The following is a 17,594-nucleotide window of genomic DNA, read 5'->3' as shown; positions in this document are numbered from 1 at the left end:
TGAAGTCAGAACAGATAGTGCTGTCTTCGGAAACTCGATCCTCCCTAAAATGGTTGACAGAGGTGGACTCCCTTCAGTGGGGTCGGTCCCTGCAGTCCTGGAGCTGGCTGGTAGTCACTACCGACGCCAGTCTTAGGGGCTGGGGGGCAGTAGTCTTGGACCTGCGCCTGCAGGGCTTGTGGACTCCAGAGGAGTCTACCTTACCGATTAACATCTTGGAACTGAGAGCTGTGTGGAAAGTAATTTCTCTGGCGGGAGACAGATTACAGAGGCTCCCTTTAAGGATTCAGACCGACAACGCCACAGCTGTGGCGTATCTGAATCACCAGCGAGGCACACGCAGCAAACTGGCTATGTGGGAGGTGTCCAGAATCTTCTTGTGGGCGGAACAGAATGTTCCAGCATTATCAGCTATATTCATACCAGGAGTGGAGAATATAGAGGCCGACTTCCTGAGCATGGAGGAGCTGATGGAAGGGGAATGGAGCCTGAACTCACAGGTTTTTCACCAGATTACACGGAGGTGGGGAACCCCGGATGTGGACCTGATGGCATCCAGGTTCAACCATCAGGTACCCAGGTTTTATGCCAGAACGAGGGACCCACTGGCAGAAGCAGTGGATGCCATGACTATTCCCTGGGAGGGGAATCTCCTTTATGTCTTTCCACCATTTCCAATGCTAGCAAGGGTGTTGAAAAAGATACAGGCCCAGGCAAGTCCAGTGATCTTAGTGGCCCCAGATTGGCCAAGGAGGTCCTGGTACTCGAGGCTTCAGAAATTGCCTGTGGACTCGTGGCGTCTACCTCTGAGGTCAGACCTTCTAAGACAAGGACCGTTCAACCATCAGGATTCAGCTCGATTCATTTTGACGGCCTGGCTGTTGAAACCACCATTTTAAGGAATAAAGGGTTCTCAGAGGCGGTGGTTAACACCATGATAAAAGCCAGAAAATCAGTGTCTTCGGCAAATTATTATAGGGTCTGGAAAACCTATATTCGATGGTGTGAGAGACAGAAGTCACACACATCGCGTTTTAAATTGACAAAAATGTTGGAATTTTTGCAGGATGTTTTTTCCTCTGGGTTAATCCTTCAGTCACTAAAAGTGCTGATCTCGGCCTTGTCCATTTACTTTCAGAAAAGGATTGCATTATTGCCGGAAGTACAGACCTTCCTACAGGGGGTGTCTCGGTTGAAACCTCCCTACAAACAACCAGTAGCACCATGGGACTTGTTTCTGGTTTTGGAATGCCTTCAGAAGGCACATTTTGAACCATTAAGGTCGGCTGACCTTAAGTTCCTTACATGGAAACTGGTATTTTTGTTGGCAGTGGCGTCAGCAAAAAGGGTGTCAGAGTTGGGAGCATTGTCATGCAAGTCCCCTTTCCTGATATTTCACGATGATAGGGCAGTCCTTCGGACGGTACCCCAGTTTTTGCCAAAAGTAGTCTCTGCTTTCCATCTAAATCAGGAGATAGTTCTGCCTGTGTTCCAACCCCCAGAGGGTTCAAGAAAAAGGGACAAATTGAGGAATTTGGATGTTGTGCGTGCCTTGCGCGTTTATGTGGACAGAGTTAAGAGTGTCAGAAAGACTGATACCTTGCTAGTGTTGTATGACATACACAAAATTGGTTGGCCTGCTTCTAAGCAGACCATTGCTAGGTGGTTGCGCTCTGTTATAGCGTTTGCATATACTAAAGTTGGTAGGCCTGTACCAGCCAGAATTAATGCGCATACCACCAGGTCAGTCGCCACCTCTTGGGCGGTTCGACATGGGGCAACAGCTGAGCAGGTTTGCAGGGCTGCCACTTGGTCATCTGTTCATACTTTTGCCAAATTCTATAGGTTCCATGAGTTCGCATCGGAGGACGCATCATTCGGGCGAGCAGTGATGAGAGCTGCAGACCTGAGCGTACCCACCCAAAGGACCGGCTCTGGAACGTCCCAATGTTGAGCTGTGTCACCAGGACCATTGAAAGAGAAAAAGGGATTTTTGTAAGAACTTACCATTCGAATCCCTTTCTCTGATATGGTCCTGGTGACACAGCGATCCCTCCCTTACGCTCAGTAAGTATGCCAGGTTCATGATGGTTCATGTTATATGGTTAAAAGTTATGTTGAAAAATGTGCATATAATATGTGCAGGCATTTGTACTGAGTTAATGTATTCCAGTGGCTTTGAAAGATTGAACTGAAGAGTCCGGGATGCAGTAGGGGAGGAGCCTACCCTCTAAAGCTTTAGGATAGGTGCCTGGCTCCTTCGGACCCTCCTACATCCCAATGTTAAGCTGTGTCACCAGGACCATATCAGAGAAAGGGATTCGAACGGTAAGTTCTTACAAAAATCCCTTTTTTTTAAGACTTCTGAGGGTGATTTGTGGTTTTACAAATAAATTGATGTAGCAGATCCTGTAGAACCTGGAACTTACCTTGAAGTCAGTATATGTCACATGTCAGAGATCGTATCCGGTCGATGGATCTACGATGTTTAGATTAAACATGTTATGGTCAACCACACTTGGAACATGTCTAGTTTTAGACGCCTAAATATAGTCGACTATGTCTAGATAGACAGTAATGGAAGTTAGACACAAGGAATAGGTCTCCAGGAGTTCGGTCGACGGTCACATGGTTGACATGATTTTTTTTTTGGTGCAGGCCAACTTAGTTCATACTTTACTATCCAAATGGACATAGGTAGATTATAGTAGTGTGCCGAGTCCATGTCGACATATCCACCAAAAACCATGAAAAACTCATGTCTACTATGCGCCTGTCGATCTAAACTTACATCTAACTTTTGTTACTGTAGAACTAGACACGCCCTACTATTTTTAGACCTCTAACTAGACGGATTCGACTAAGAGTGGTCAACCATGACATGGTTGATCTAGACAGCGTAGAATCGCTATACCAGTGGTAGCCAACCCTAGCCTACAAGAGCTACCAACAGTTCACATTTTCCAGACAACCTAGCTGCTGCACAGCTGCACTCATTAATCACTAACACATTTTAAAAGATGCACAGATGGAGCTAATTAGCTCACTTGTGATTCTGTGAGGAGACCTGCAAAACATGCACTGTTGGTAGCTCTCGAGGACTAGGGTTGGCTACCCCAGCGCTATACCATAACCGTCAGAGTTAGTGTATTTTAATTATACTCCTTTTAGACCAAAAATCCCGGATCTAAGCCAGGTCGGATCCAGGATTTGCACCGTTTACACTACGGTGCCTACCCGCAGTGTAGGCGGAGGCAGCGCTTGGAGATGACATCAAGTCCAAGCGCTGGAACTGTGATCACCCCCACTGGGACCTCCAATCACAGTGCTGGGGGCAAGCCCAGACCCAAGGTAAGCTGCTGGGCTGCCCCCGTGCACCCCCCCAGCCCTTGTTTGTGAGGTGAATTGATGTTGCACACAGGCATCCATTCTCCTCCTCCCTGCCCGCAGAGTACAGCAGACAGCAGTGGAGGCTGTGTGTGCCCCCTGCCCAACCTCCATGTTGACCACAGAACGCTGCGGTCTGGAGGTTGGGCTTCCCCCATTGATGTAAACTGGAGTTGGGTCAGATGACCCGGCGTACCCGTTTACACCGCCCTATACCCAGATGCTAGCCGTATTCAACCCAGGTTTTTGCAGCGGTGTAAAAGGGGTATTATTCTCTGTAACTGAGAGAACAGTAAAAATGTAGATTTGTTAAGGGGGCTTCCATTCCCAAAAACAATGAAAAGAAGTGCATTAACCACTTGGCTCTAAAGAAAGGTGGTAATATTTGTTGTGGATCTAATGTATGACTACTTGCAATTGTAAGGCTATTGCTCCATTTGCAGATGACATGATTCAGGAGAAGGGATGCGGTCAATATGCTGGTGGTCGGAATCCTGATGGACGAAATACCGACGCCGGAATCCCGACCACTGCAAAGTGTCGGAAGTGCCGAGCGTAGCGAGGCACCGGGCCCGCAAGGGGGGCGATCCACGGCTCACCCTTTTCGGCATTTCGGCGGTCAGGATTCCGGCATCGGTATTTCGACTGTCGGTATTCCGACCACCGGCATTTCATACCGAATCCCAGGAGAAATTCCCACTAATCTAGTCTCGTAAACAAATCGTTATGCGTTTCTTCTACACTACAAACTGTTTAATGTCCATAATACTTCCTCCACACAGTCGTGGATCTTCATGGCCTTAATAGAGCTACTCTCATTAATGAGAAAAATATTACAAACACAAAATGTTCATAGAGAGAGCCTTTAAAACGATTTTTTTTAATTTCACTTCCTGTGTTGTAACAATCTATGAGGCCTTCTCTGAAAGAATAAACTGCTGCCGTACATCTCATTGATGTTTTACAAAACACATAGGTGTTCTACCTCCCTGATGTTTTTTACTCTGGGTTTCACTATGAAATTATGGCAGTCAGGATTCTGACGGCTAGTGGTAAGTATTTTGACGCTATTCCTAATGGTACATGGTCATTGGGTCAACCACTGAAGGTCAATATGACTTTCTGTAGGTCAACACCTAAAATAGGTCGATATGCCTAAGGTCAACATGGATGGAAGGTTGACACAGCATTAGGTTGACATGGGTTTTTCACTTTTATTTTTTTAAGCCAACGTGCTGATAGGCGTTATTTCATGCCCTATTGTCCACTAGGGCATAGAGGGAGAATAGAATAGTGTGTATGAAGCATAACGCGGGGACACTGACTTTGCTGACATTTTGGAGAAAACAAGTGAAAAACCAATGACATTTTGACTGTCTACCTAACCATTGCCGACCTAATGCTTGTGTTGACCTTCCATCTATGTTGGATGTGGGCTTTTTTTTTTTTTTTTAACCCTGTCATCCACTCTGCTGGGCTATTGACAGATATAGGGGGGTATTCAATCTACTGCCGCTATTTCCGATTGGGGAAATAGCAGTGACAGCCTATTCAATGTTGTCTTTCCCGACAGCATTGAAGAGGCATCTCGGCAGAACGGAGCAGAGTTCAAAAGCAGTCGGGCCTGTTTACGGCCATTTGTGGCGTCCACGTCCCCTTTTCATTGTTCGGCAGGCAGGTCATTGAATCCGGCCTGCCAAATATCAGTCAAACGGGCCGAGAACGGGCCAGGGTCACGATTGTCAGGATTTCCTGACAGTCATGACCCGGGATTGAATACCCCCATAGTTTCATATCTAATGTCCGATAACACTGTTTGAACACTGTTTAGATGGTGTTAACAAGGACAATTTCTTGTAGAAAAGATATATTGACAAAGATGAATGAGGTTAAACACTCATTAGCAGTGTTACTTCAGATTTCCACTGTGCTGCTTTCCCTAGTTGCTGTCATATTGTATATATGTTTGATTTGGGCCTGCAGCACAGAAAGTTACCAATGTCCTCCACGTGCTCCAGAAAGCTTTTTAGTATTTGTAGTTTCACCTCATATTGACTGTGTTTTAGATGCTTTTTGCATGTTCCAGAAACCATTCCTCTGTTATTGATGAAAAATGGCACTCCATTCAAAAATCCGCCTCCATGCCAGCCATTTTTGCTTTCTTCTCTTTTTTTTTTTTATATTATGTCTACATTGCATTTATTTCCTACTAGGTGCTTCATCGCGCCCTACGGGCGCTCTTCACATGGTCGTAAGGGGCTGCGCCCCGTTAACCTGTGATCGCATGTATAGCGTGGGTGAGGGCTGGGTGGTATTGGTGGGGAAGAGGTGCTTGGGGGGGGGTGTGTGTGGTTGATTTGCAGTTGCGGGGTTGGGCCGTGTGGGTGGTGTGGCTTGGTTAGGTGCAGGGCAGCATGTGGGTATTGTGTGGGGGGTGCTCTAGTTGGGTTGGTGATGGACAGGGGATGCTGGCAGGGCGATTGTTGGGAGGGGGTGGGGCTGGGGAACCTGCCAGGGGGGTATGAGGAGGTGGACTGGTGACACTGTCGGGTGTTCTCAGGGGTGGGGGTTGCGGTGCGGCTGGGGATGCTGTCGGGGGTTTGCAGGGAGGGAGGAATCTGGGAACCCTGGCGGAGGAATGTGGAGGTGCGCTGGTGATACTGCCGGGAGAGGGCAAGGGGATGGCGGTGTGGTTCGGGATCCTGCTGGGGGAATGAGGGGGTGTGGACCTTGGGGGGGGGGGGGGGGGGGGTTGGGGCATCTGGGGACCCTGTCACGTGATACAGTGGACACAAGCTGAGCAGGCCACCGTGCCTGCCACACACCTGTCCGCCCACCAGGCACACTCTCCCCTGTGTCATGGTCCTGGGCACCACAGCAACTTGCTAAAGTATGTGCTGCTGTGGACGGGCCTGCCTCCCCCCACCCGCGTCCGGGTACAGTGTTGCTGCTGCTGATGGTGCAGGCTCCTCCCACCCGTGTCCTCATGCTGCTGCTCTCCTTCACCTCATGCTGCCACCGGCTGCTGTCTAGGTGAGAAGTATTTGTGGGCAGTAGCGCAGGCAGGTGGAGAAGTGTGCCCGGTAGCCGGCGACATCAGGGGTCTGGTTAATGGGGGGGGGGGGGGGGAGTACGTTTGCCCCATTCGGCCACCGTCTGTTTTTGCGCCCAGCTGTGCGTGCTGCCGGGTGAAATGGAGAGGTTCGCTAGTGACAGTGTGGGCAGATTGGGGGCAGGGGATAATGCCGGGGGATGAAGGTGGTGCTGGTGACACAGCAGGTAGCGGGTGCTGGGTACTGCTGTGCTCCTCCTCTCCTATCTCTCCTATATATTAGGCCAGATCTGTGTGTATAACGCTGGGCGGAGTCAAACAGTGACTCTGCCCAGCGTTATACACACAGTCACTGAGTGACAGATCTGGCTAAATTATATAAGAGATTACTATACCTTCTTAATAATATATATACTGATTTAGAATGTATGTGTATTAAAACCATATTTATATTTTTTTTTTTTTGCAGTGATGGAAAATCAAGGGTTTAAGCAGACGTCTGAGATGAATGGAGTCTCTCACGCCAGTCTTTCTAATAAAAATGATACAGACATGTTGGATCAGATTAAGCAACTGCTTGTAGAAAACAACAAACTAAAAGGTGACCATAATTTTTTTTTTTTTTTTTGTTAGAAGTAAATTCTTATTTATACTGTACTTGTATATTATTGAGCTTTGTGCACAGCCTGCTTGGCAAGTGCAGATCCGCACCCAATTTAAATGTATAGGGCCTCTTGCAAAGTTGTATGTAAGCCAGAGCTCTGCAAAATTCGGGAACCAGGTCGCCACGGTGATCAGATTCTGCTTCCTGGCAACCAGATTTGCCAGGAAGCAGATTGTGCCAGTACAGTGGTGTGCAGACATGTCTCCTGCTCATGGTGAAAGTACCTGCACAGATCGGATCAGAGGAGAGACCTTTCCTGCTGCTGCTGCCGCCCCAGCACTGACCCCGGAGAGAAGTGCAGGCGTTCCTCGATCTGGCTAATTTCATTGCAGCCGCTGAGTAAGTCTAAAGCTACTCATGCCTGCAAACAGATGTGACCATTGGAGAAGCTACTTAATTGGTGTAATAGTGTGAGCATTTCATTTTGCTAAAAGTAAATTGAACAGACTCCATGCAACTTGAATACTTATTTACAGTGTCCAGCAATTTACTGTATGAATTGTATACTCTGTTTTTACGCATTTTTTGTTGTCACAATAAAGCCACACCTTCTGTCATATTCCTGTTATTTGTAGTTGGAGGGAGGTACATTTTGAATGCCACAATTAGTTGTCCAAATCTGCCAGTTGGCCCACTAGAGTACAGGTTCTCAAAGTCAGTCCTCAGGACCCCACACAGTGCATGTGTTGCAGGTCTCCTCACAGAATCGAGTGAAATAATTAGCTCCACCTGTGGATCTTTCAAAATGTGTCAGTCAGTAATGAGTGCACCTGTCGGGGTGACCTGGAAAACCTGAACTGTGTGGGGTCCCAAAGGTGCCTATACACGCTGTGATTATCGCATATGGTTTGGGCTGCATCGCATGCAATCGGGACATAGTTCAAAAAGTATGTGCAGCACATACTTTTTGAACTGTGCGATGGGATGCCCACGGGAGCGTGCATCACATCTCACAGAAAAAAATGCAGAGTGTATGGACACCTTGAGAACCGATTTTGAGAACCACTGCACTATTCTATGAATTGTGCAAATAATGGGCTTGAATGTATCCCATTATTCTACATGGGCTAGTAGTAGTTTGTTTATTTATAAGGTGCCACAAAGTGTCCGCAGCGCCGTACTTCACAAACAAAAATCAAATGACAAGGTAACATACAGGGTGCGTTGATAAAATACAGCATAAATAGGGGTATAGCTGGTAGAACTAAAATCAGCATCAGTTCTGAAATAGGTGTCAAAATTGTCGAGGAGACTGAAGATGAAGTAGAGGAAGGGAAGAACAGGGCAGGAGCGTTGGTGAGGTGAAGAGGTAGGGTGAGGAAGGAGGGCCCTACTCATAAGAGTTAACTAAAAGGAGGTGGGTGGAGGAACGAAAAACAATAGGATAAGTAGGAACGGATGGGAACAGATGGAGGGGTAGGGTAGGCATGATGGGAGGAGCGAAAGAGGTTAGGAGGAGGAGGGATAGGCTAGTCGGAAAAAGTGGGTTTTGAGGGAGCTTTGAAAGGAGGTAAGGGAATCAGAAAGCCTGATGGGTGGCGGGAGGTTGTTCCAGTGCAGGGAGCAGCGCAAGAGAAGTCTTGGACACGGGAGTGGGAGGAGGTGATTAGGTGAGAGGTCAGACGGCGGCTATAATGTAGAATTACAGTAACCAGATATGCTTTTGCAAATACTGGAGGCAAGTAAAGAAGGATATTGATGATGCCTGCAGTGCTAAATAGTTACTTCTGATTGGATGAGTGGGTTTCCTCGTTTTCATACTATCAATTGCACTGTTAAGACACCTGTTTCTCAGTTTATAAAATAACTAGATAATGGCACGCGGTATATATAGTTTCATAGAAAAATGTGGATGTATTAACTATGGAAGGCCATGGTGACTTAAGTAGCCGGTAGTGCATTTTGTGGCCAGTCAGGCAAGATGGCCACAAATGCTGTGGTGAAGGCATTTTGTGTGCTTGAATTGAGTAAAACCGGTTCCATTACAGTTGTGCAATGACAATTTAGAATGCAAATTGGGAAATCCCTCCTGACAAGACAATCAAACTACTATTGGCACAAATATGAAACAACTGGATGTTTGTATATAGGTAAAGGCCATGTACAACAAGTGTCTGATAATCAAGTGGAATAAGAATGAACACCGCCCACAGAAATACACAAAGGGCAAGTCTGAAGTTATAAGTGGCTGTAACTGCAAATACTTATGAGTTGGTCAATGCCTCAACTACATGAAGACAGCGACAACTTAATTTCTCAACAAAATGGAGCACTGGTACTACCTTGATGAAACATTTTGACAGCACTGGATTGACAGCTCAACATACTGTAACATGTCTCTCATGCTAAACAACACAACATTTTGATCTGTAAAACCTCTGACTTGTTATGGGGATGCATCAATGACAAGGTCTTCATCTCTACCCTTCCTGTTAATTTCAATGATCTGAAACAGTGTATCACCACAGCTATTCCTGGAATTGATGCAGACATGTTAAAGCGCATTCGGCTGGAACCAGACTACCGAGTTGATATCTGATGCGTGTCACAAGTTGCACACATCGAATAACTGTAAGCTGCTGTAATAAACCTCCACAGTTTCTCTACAATATATTGAGTGTCATAATCCTGCATTGTTAACATTTTGTAATAACCCTGTGTAGGTCATTACGGTGCACAAATAGAACCTTGCAACTTTTGTTGGTAACGCTGTCAGAGATGTAGGTGGGTGGAATTAATTTAACTGATGAATGTCTGATGCAGAAATAACTGACTCAGGTAGTTTTTTTCTTCTTTTTATATATATATGGGTTGAGATCGTTTGGTCTACGGCAAGTTGGTCGCCACCTTTAGGTCGACATGTCAATAAGTCGACAATCATTATGTCGACAGTGTCTAGGTCGACATGGGGTTTTCCACTGTTTTTTTACTCGAACAGTCGACATGGACACAGTTTACAGTGCACCACATCCTTCGCTTCGCTCGCAATGCTTCGGGCACGGTGCCTCCCTGCACTTGGCACGCTATTTTATTCTCCCACAGCACCCTAGTGGATGGTAGGGCATGAAATACCACCTGTCGGCACATGTTGGCTCAAAAAAACAGTGAAAAACTCCATTTCGACCTAGACACTGTTGACCTAATGCTTGTGTCGCCCTAAACATATGTCGACCTAACGGTGTAGACCAACTTGCTGTAGACCCAATGACCGTATCCCATGTATACAGTACGTTCGGAGCACAAAATTAGTGATGCATTAAATAATTATATGGTTATCCTATTTGTATATATACGTTATATATTTCAAACTTCTACTATATGGTGCAAAAAATGACTGCATTTTTAGGTACTGACTATAATTTTCTCTTTTCCTTGATGTTTTTTTTTTTTTTAAAGAGAGGAAACTTGGCATAAGCAGGTTACAATGCAAGTTAGTTTACAAGACCCTAAATATTAATCTTTTTCTATGTGTTTTTTTTTATTTTGTATTTGGTTGTTAAAATTAAAATATATAATGAACCTTTTACTCTATACATTTAGAAACCATGAAGCAGAAGAATCTGGAAATGAAGGAGCGTCTAGAAGAGCTCTTACACAGAGAAAAACAGAGAGAAGAACAAGTACCACCTGATCCTGGGCTTTGTGATGGAAAACGTTTGTTGGAGTTGACCAATGAGAATGAACTTTTGAAGAAAGAAATCCAATATTTAAAAAGAACAACCAATCTGTCCACACAGGTGCCGGTCAATAAGAGCTCACTGTATGTTACTAGGATGGTGTGTGAGAGGTGGGGCTGGCTGTTCAGAAAGTCCCTTACTCTTATTATTTCACAGTGTGAGGACTACAGTGCTGGGCTGCGATAGCTATTTTATCGTGGTTGTATTTCATGCCTTTAAAACGGGATTGGTTTGAAATCCCTGCGGTTGGAATCTCAGCGGTCCCGCCGAAATCCTGACGGGGGGGGGGGTGGGGGTGGGTGGATTGCCCCCCCTTGCGGGCTTGCTGCGCTCAGCACACTGAGGGACACAGAGGGACAAAGTGCTGGGATTTCGGCGGTCGGGATTTCGACCGCCAGGATTTCCACTGCATCCCTTTAAAACACACTGCCTATATCACCTTTAAATATTTGTTTTGAATAATTTTAGTTACTGCAATACATATGCTTACAGGTTTGTTATCAATCATATACAAAGTGCATAATTTAGAGTAAATGTTGGCCTTATTGAGTGTTTTATTGTAAATATTTACATCTAATGGTGAATTTGGGTCAGAATAGGAGCAATTACCATATGTTGACTAATGATGGGATGGATGCCTGACTACAAAAGGCCTAATAGGTAGTGTGAGGCAAGTGTATGTATGCCTCTTGATAAGCTGGGAGGGGGTTAGTGGAATTAACAGCTGGGACAGTAACCTGAGAAATACAACCTGCATGAATAATGCTGGAAAGATATTACTGATGTTAACTAAGGTTACTATAAACAAGCTGTGGTTCTTAATTCCAGTCTTATGGTACCCACAACAGGTCATGTTTTTTGCATTTCTTTAATTATGTAAAAGTAAGTTGATCAATTTTGCTAGGTCAGTAAATATCCCATGTGTTTCCACAGCCTGACATCTGGTCCTGTTAATCCCTGTACACACTATACGGGATGCAGTCAAAATCCCGACGGTCCAAATTCCGACCGGGTCAAAATCCTGAATGGGTCATAATCCCAACAAGGACAAAATCCCGGCAAGGTCAAACTACCGACATATAGAATGTACAGGTGAAACGGTCAACATGACTTTTCGTCGACAGGTCACGAGGTCAACATGTTTTTTTTCACTGTTTTTTGACCCGACATGCCGACAGGCGGTATTTCGTGCCCTACCATCCACTAGGGCGTGGTGGGAGAATAAAATATTGTGCCCGAAGCATTGCGAGGGAAGCGATTCACTTCCAACTGTGTCCATGTCGACCTGTCGACAGAAAGTCATGTTGACTGTTTCACCTGTACATTCTATATGTCGATATTTTGTCCTTGTCGGGATTTTGTCCTTGTCGGGATTGTTACCCTGTTGGGATTTTGACCGTCGGGATTTCATACCGAATCCCACTATACAATATGAGTCACTGCCAATATAATGATAATTAGCATACTGCGAGTAAACACTTATCAATATTGTTAACAATATCATTCAGTGATTTCACCGGGACCCCCACCAAACATCCAGTCACTGACGATATTATCAGATTTGACTGCATTCTCCATCGATAGGGGTTATCATTAACGATATAGTGGGCACACACTAAACGATATTCATGATGATATAGATCACATAACAGCATTGGAGGTACTTGACTGGAGTTGAGAGCCCCTGGGTTTGAGGATATTGTAGATGGCAGTAGGAGGAAGAGAAAAATGTACAGCCTTCATTTGTAGGATCGAATAAAAAAGAAGATGCAAGATGGTAGTTTACTATTCTCTTATGTGCTGCTAGCAGGATACACACCAAGTAAACGGCGCTAATGGACCACACTAATTAGTAATCAAGAAAAATTTATAAATTTATTAAAAAATTAAATAAAGAGGGCTTCCGGTTCCGGTGGGGATGTGAGCAGACGTGCACCTCGGAGCCCCGCAGCCGCCCCAGCACTATTAAGCTTTCTCGGTGCCCTCTCCGTGACATACCGACTTGCTGAGACTGCAATCCCGTCTCCTCGGACATCAGCCGCATCGCTGTGACAGCCTCAATGGAGCAGCGTAAGCCAGAGGGGGAGAACAAGCGGCGTACACAGAGAGATAGAGCCGCGCCCAAGATGGCGGACGCACCTGAGCTGGAGCCGCAGCCGCAGCGTTCTCAGCCACACCACTCGGGGAGCACAGTGAGTACAGGGAGAGAGTCTGACCTGACAGATACACAGGCAGACTTGTTCAGCCAAATCCATACCCCCGCTGCCCCCCTGCTACCTGTGTCCCCCTCCCTTCAGCATACTGCTCCCCTGGCATATGAAGATATTGTACGTGCGGTGGGCGAGACAGTGAACCCCATAATGGAGACCCACTCAGCCAAACTAACCCAGGCAATCCAGGATGTTAAATCCCAGCTAAAACAAGTTGCCAAAAAAGTACAGGTGACAGAGCAAAGGCTGGGAGAAGTATTCGAGGACGTGGCCAAATTAAAATCTTGCACCGACTCCCTGCAGAAATCTCAGTTTCAGCTTATGAATAAGGTAGACAGTCTTGAGAACCGCTCAAGAAGAAATAATCTTAGGATTATCGGTCTTCCTGAGTCTATCAGGGGTCCTGCTTTGTATTCATTTATCGCACAAACACTCCCTGGTATTCTTGGGGTGCAGGAGCAGTGTAATGGAATTGTGGTGGAGAGGGCACACAGACTGGGCCCATCACGGCAAGACTCAGATTCTAGGCCTCGCCCAGTGATCTTTAAGTGTTTAAACTTTTTGCATAAAGAATCTTTATGGATGGCATACAGGAAAATTAAACGCCTTCAGTGGAATGGTAGTAATTTACTTATGTTCCAAGACTACTCGGCTGAGGTGCAGAGAGCCCGAAAGGATTTCTCCCCAATTTGTTCAAATCTAGTAAAAGAGGGCAGAAAATTTGCGCTTTTGTTTCCAGCGCGGCTCCGCCTATTCCAGGGAGATGCATTTAAAGATTTTTCAAATCCTCAGGATGCTGAATCATTTCTCGCAGAGGAAGCTCAAGGCGATTCTCATCATCCTTCATCTGAGAATGACTGATAACAATTCACCATAATGGACGACAGATTCCTGTACTACGGTGATTAGGGCACGGTCTATATGTTAAGGTTTAATATGGTTACATAGGTTTTTCCCGTGATATACCAACCAAAAAAAAAAGAAAAAAAAAAAAAAAAAAAATGTCACATAACTTTGGACCCTTCCCTCCCTTATGTTTGATTTAACTTGAAGTAATGACTTTTGTCACATGTGGATTAGAAGGCTCAGGAGGTTTAATTCATAAAACCTCCTATCTTTGTCGGTCTGAAGTTTGATCAGGCTGAGGTATATTACTATGCACGGAATGAGTATTTGTTAGATTATTATAACCAAGGTTTTATAATGTTTTTTGAAGTTTTGTAAATTTGAAAATTGCTGGGGCGGTTAGCGTCGCTTCAAGGCTGAGATTGAGGGAAACTTGGTCTCTGCCTCTGTTATGTTCCAAACTGGAAGATCAGGAAACCCATTGAGGCCCTGGTTTTTCGGAGGTCCAAGTGGATTATTGGAGGTGTTGGGCATGATTGAGCTCGTGTTCAGTCTTCTGGTCTGGTACCGGGTTCTGAGCCTGAGCTCAATGGCCAAAAGGAACACCCCCATGTCTTTTGACGAACAAAAAGATGTTGTTGTTAGTGTTTTTTCTTATATTGTCCTTTATTTTTATATTGATTTGCTTCTCCCCAATGTGTCTTGTCTCTCCCACTTCATTCCTTAGAGAGTATTGTATGGGTTCGGTCTCTACAGAAAATTGATCCTTTTTATGTATACTATGCTTTACATTTGTACTCGATTTATTTAATAACCCCATGGTGCAATTGAAAATTGGTACACTTAATGTACGTGGTCTCCATCTACCTTCGAAAAGAAAGAAAATTCTACACTACTTAAACAAATTAAAAATGGACGTAATTTATCTCCAAGAGACACATTTGTTGCCCCCTGAACTATTAAAATTAAACACTCTGGGCTGGACCTTACAAGCTGCAGCCCATTATAATTCTAAGTCAAGAGGGGTGGCAATTTTAACTAAGAAAAACATTCCCATCATTGTTCACTCAACGGTTAAAGACCCAGAAGGGCGGTATGTCATATTAGAAGCTACAGTTTATGATACTCGCTATACACTTTGTAACATCTATGCACCGAATGCTCATTCACCAGAATTTTTCCGTAATGTTATGACTCTTTTATCTCCTAATATGGCTGGTTTTATTATTCTAGCAGGCGATTTTAATGCGACCTCCTCCTCAACTCTGGATAGATCTCCTTCCCTCCCGGGCCGCCGCTCATCTCCTAAAACAGGTATCCCCTTTTTGCTGGCACAATTACATCTAACAGACGCTTGGAGAGCTCAAAATCCTCTCGAAAGGGAATTCTCCTGTCACTCACAGGTACACGACACCTTATCCCGTATCGATAATATTCTAATATCCACTACACTATTCCCTAGGGTGATTAAAACAGGGATTGAACCTATCTGCATTTCTGATCATGCCGCCTGTTGGATTGAAATTGATTCACGAATAGATAAGGGGTCGTACATCCAATGGAGGTACCCAACCAGATTAGCAAATTCTAAAAAATTTAAAGAGACAGTAGAGCACTCCTGGACGGTTTATGAGCATGAAAATGCAGACATGGCTTCAAGGTCGAGCCAAGTTTTTTGGCAGGCCTCAAAAACTGTCATAAGAGGTGACATTATTTCATACACTGCTAGTTTTAATAAGAAAATGTCTCAGCTGTACTTACAAACCCAAGCCCAGCTAACAGAAGCATATCAGCTATTTAAACGTAACCCTACTCAAAGGAATAAAACTGCCTATGCACATTGTAAACAACTTTTCGACAATTTATTGACACAACAAGAATCCAGGCAAACTTTCCAAACGAAAAGCCGCATCCATAACTTAGGTAATAAAGCAAATAAACTATTATCTAATCTTTTGAAAGGGCAGAAACCCCCGACAATTATCACAGCTTTAAAGGACTCGAGTGGCAACACACATAACTCAGGCCCCCTTATCTCAGGTATTCTTCATGACTTTTATAAGGCCCTATATACACAACCAGAGATAAATGAGATTAACAAAAGTTCGTTTTGGAACTCAATTCAAACCCCAAAGATTTCTGAAGAAGAGGCGCAAACACTATTAACCCCAATATCAGAAGAAGAAATTTTAAATGTGATTAAAAATTTAAAGTTAAGTAAAGCTCCAGGCCCAGATGGTCTTACTAATGAATTTTATAAACTCCTAGCTCCAAAAATTGTAAAACCCCTAACAATAATGTTCAATGAATTTCTGCAAGGCTCCCCCTTCCCCCAATATTTTAATGCAGCCACCATTAAGCTTCTTTTAAAACCGGGGAGAGACCCAGCTTCACCTGCCTCCTACAGACCAATTTCTTTGATGAATACTGATTATAAAATATACACAAAAATACTAGCCGACCGATTGAAAACCTTGTTGCCCTCAGTGATCCATATTGATCAATCCGGATTTATCTGGGGGAGGCACTCTACAACAAATATTAGACGTGTACTAGCGGCAATGCACTGGGTGCAAGCCAATAGCAGCACAGAACCACAAGCCCTTTTATCATTAGACGCCGAGAAGGCCTTTGATCTTGTTACCTGGGATCATTTGTTTGAATCATTATCTCGATTTGGCCTCCCAAAAGAATTTATTAAAACGATTGAGCTGTTGTATTGTGGTGCCTCCTCCCAGATTTTATCCAATGGTTATCTCTCTCCGAATTTTTCCATACTGCGGGGTACACGTCAGGGGTGTCCCCTCTCCCCTTTGCTATTTGCTGTCGCGATAGAGCCGCTGGCAATTTGTCTTAGAGCATCTTCGGAGTTCAGGGGAATTAAGGTACTTCGGGAGGAGCTGAAGCTGGGTCTCTTCGCTGATGACCTTTTATTGTTTATTTCCGACCCGCATACGTCTGTCCCTAAAATAATGGACACCATAGATCTCTATGGTACATTCACAGGTTTTAAGGTTAATTATGACAAGTCCCAATTGCTTCCCCTTAGCGGCCCAATGATATATTTTTTATCGGACCCCTTGTTTGTTCAATTCAAAATATGTCAAAACACATTAAAGTATTTGGGAATCCATATCCCTACTCATATTGACCTTATATACAAAGTGAATATCTGCCCAGTCTTAGTCTCTATCTCTAAATTACTAGGTAACTGGCAATCTTTGCCACTCTCATTAATGGGAAGAATTACCGTTATTAAAAGTATAGTTTTTCCCAAACTTTCATATATCTTGCAAATGCTACCTCTTATTTTAAAAAAAAAAGATTTACAAAAATGTCAATCCATTTTCAGGAATTTTATTTGGGGAGGGAAAAAACCAAAAATCCCCTATTCAAGACTATGTCTACCAAAGGGAGAGGGAGGGTTTGGATTGCCTAGTATTTCATACTTCACACAAGCTACGCATTTCCGTTATATTGCGGACTGGTTTTTGGGTAATTCGGTGTACACTAACAGTAAGTTAGAAGAAGCCATTGCTTCCCCCTATTCCCTTGCAGCACTTTTACATGTGCCAAGATCCTCTATCCCCCCGCATCTGCTTAAATCTATTCTTTTTCAAAATACATATGCTTCTTGGTTGGCATTGAATAAGAGAATGGGTCGCAGGTACGATGGCTCCCCCTTTGTTACATTTTGGGGAAACCCTAATTTTATCCCCGGCTTAGAAAATATAAATTTCCTACACTGGAGACATAAG

The 17,594-nt window shown here is 44.4% G+C and overlaps 1 protein-coding gene across 2 annotated transcripts in view; it reads left to right on the top strand.

The window, feature by feature from the left end:
• The window catches only part of OPTN (optineurin), a 62,019-nt gene that overhangs the window by 25,502 nt on the left and 18,923 nt on the right, over window positions 1-17,594 (top strand). For both annotated transcript variants that reach the window (XM_083183127.1, XM_083183128.1), the window contains exons 2-3: window positions 6,909-7,040; window positions 10,644-10,840. In XM_083183127.1, coding sequence (XP_083039253.1) covers window positions 6,909-7,040; window positions 10,644-10,840 — 329 coding nt within the window. The remainder of the gene's footprint in view (window positions 1-6,908; window positions 7,041-10,643; window positions 10,841-17,594) is intronic.

This window comes from Crinia signifera, chromosome 4, assembly GCF_055691185.1.
Source record: "Crinia signifera chromosome 4, ASM5569118v1, whole genome shotgun sequence".
NCBI classification, from domain to species: Eukaryota; Metazoa; Chordata; class Amphibia; order Anura; family Myobatrachidae; genus Crinia; species Crinia signifera.
This window is presented reverse-complemented; position numbering and strand designations above follow the sequence as displayed.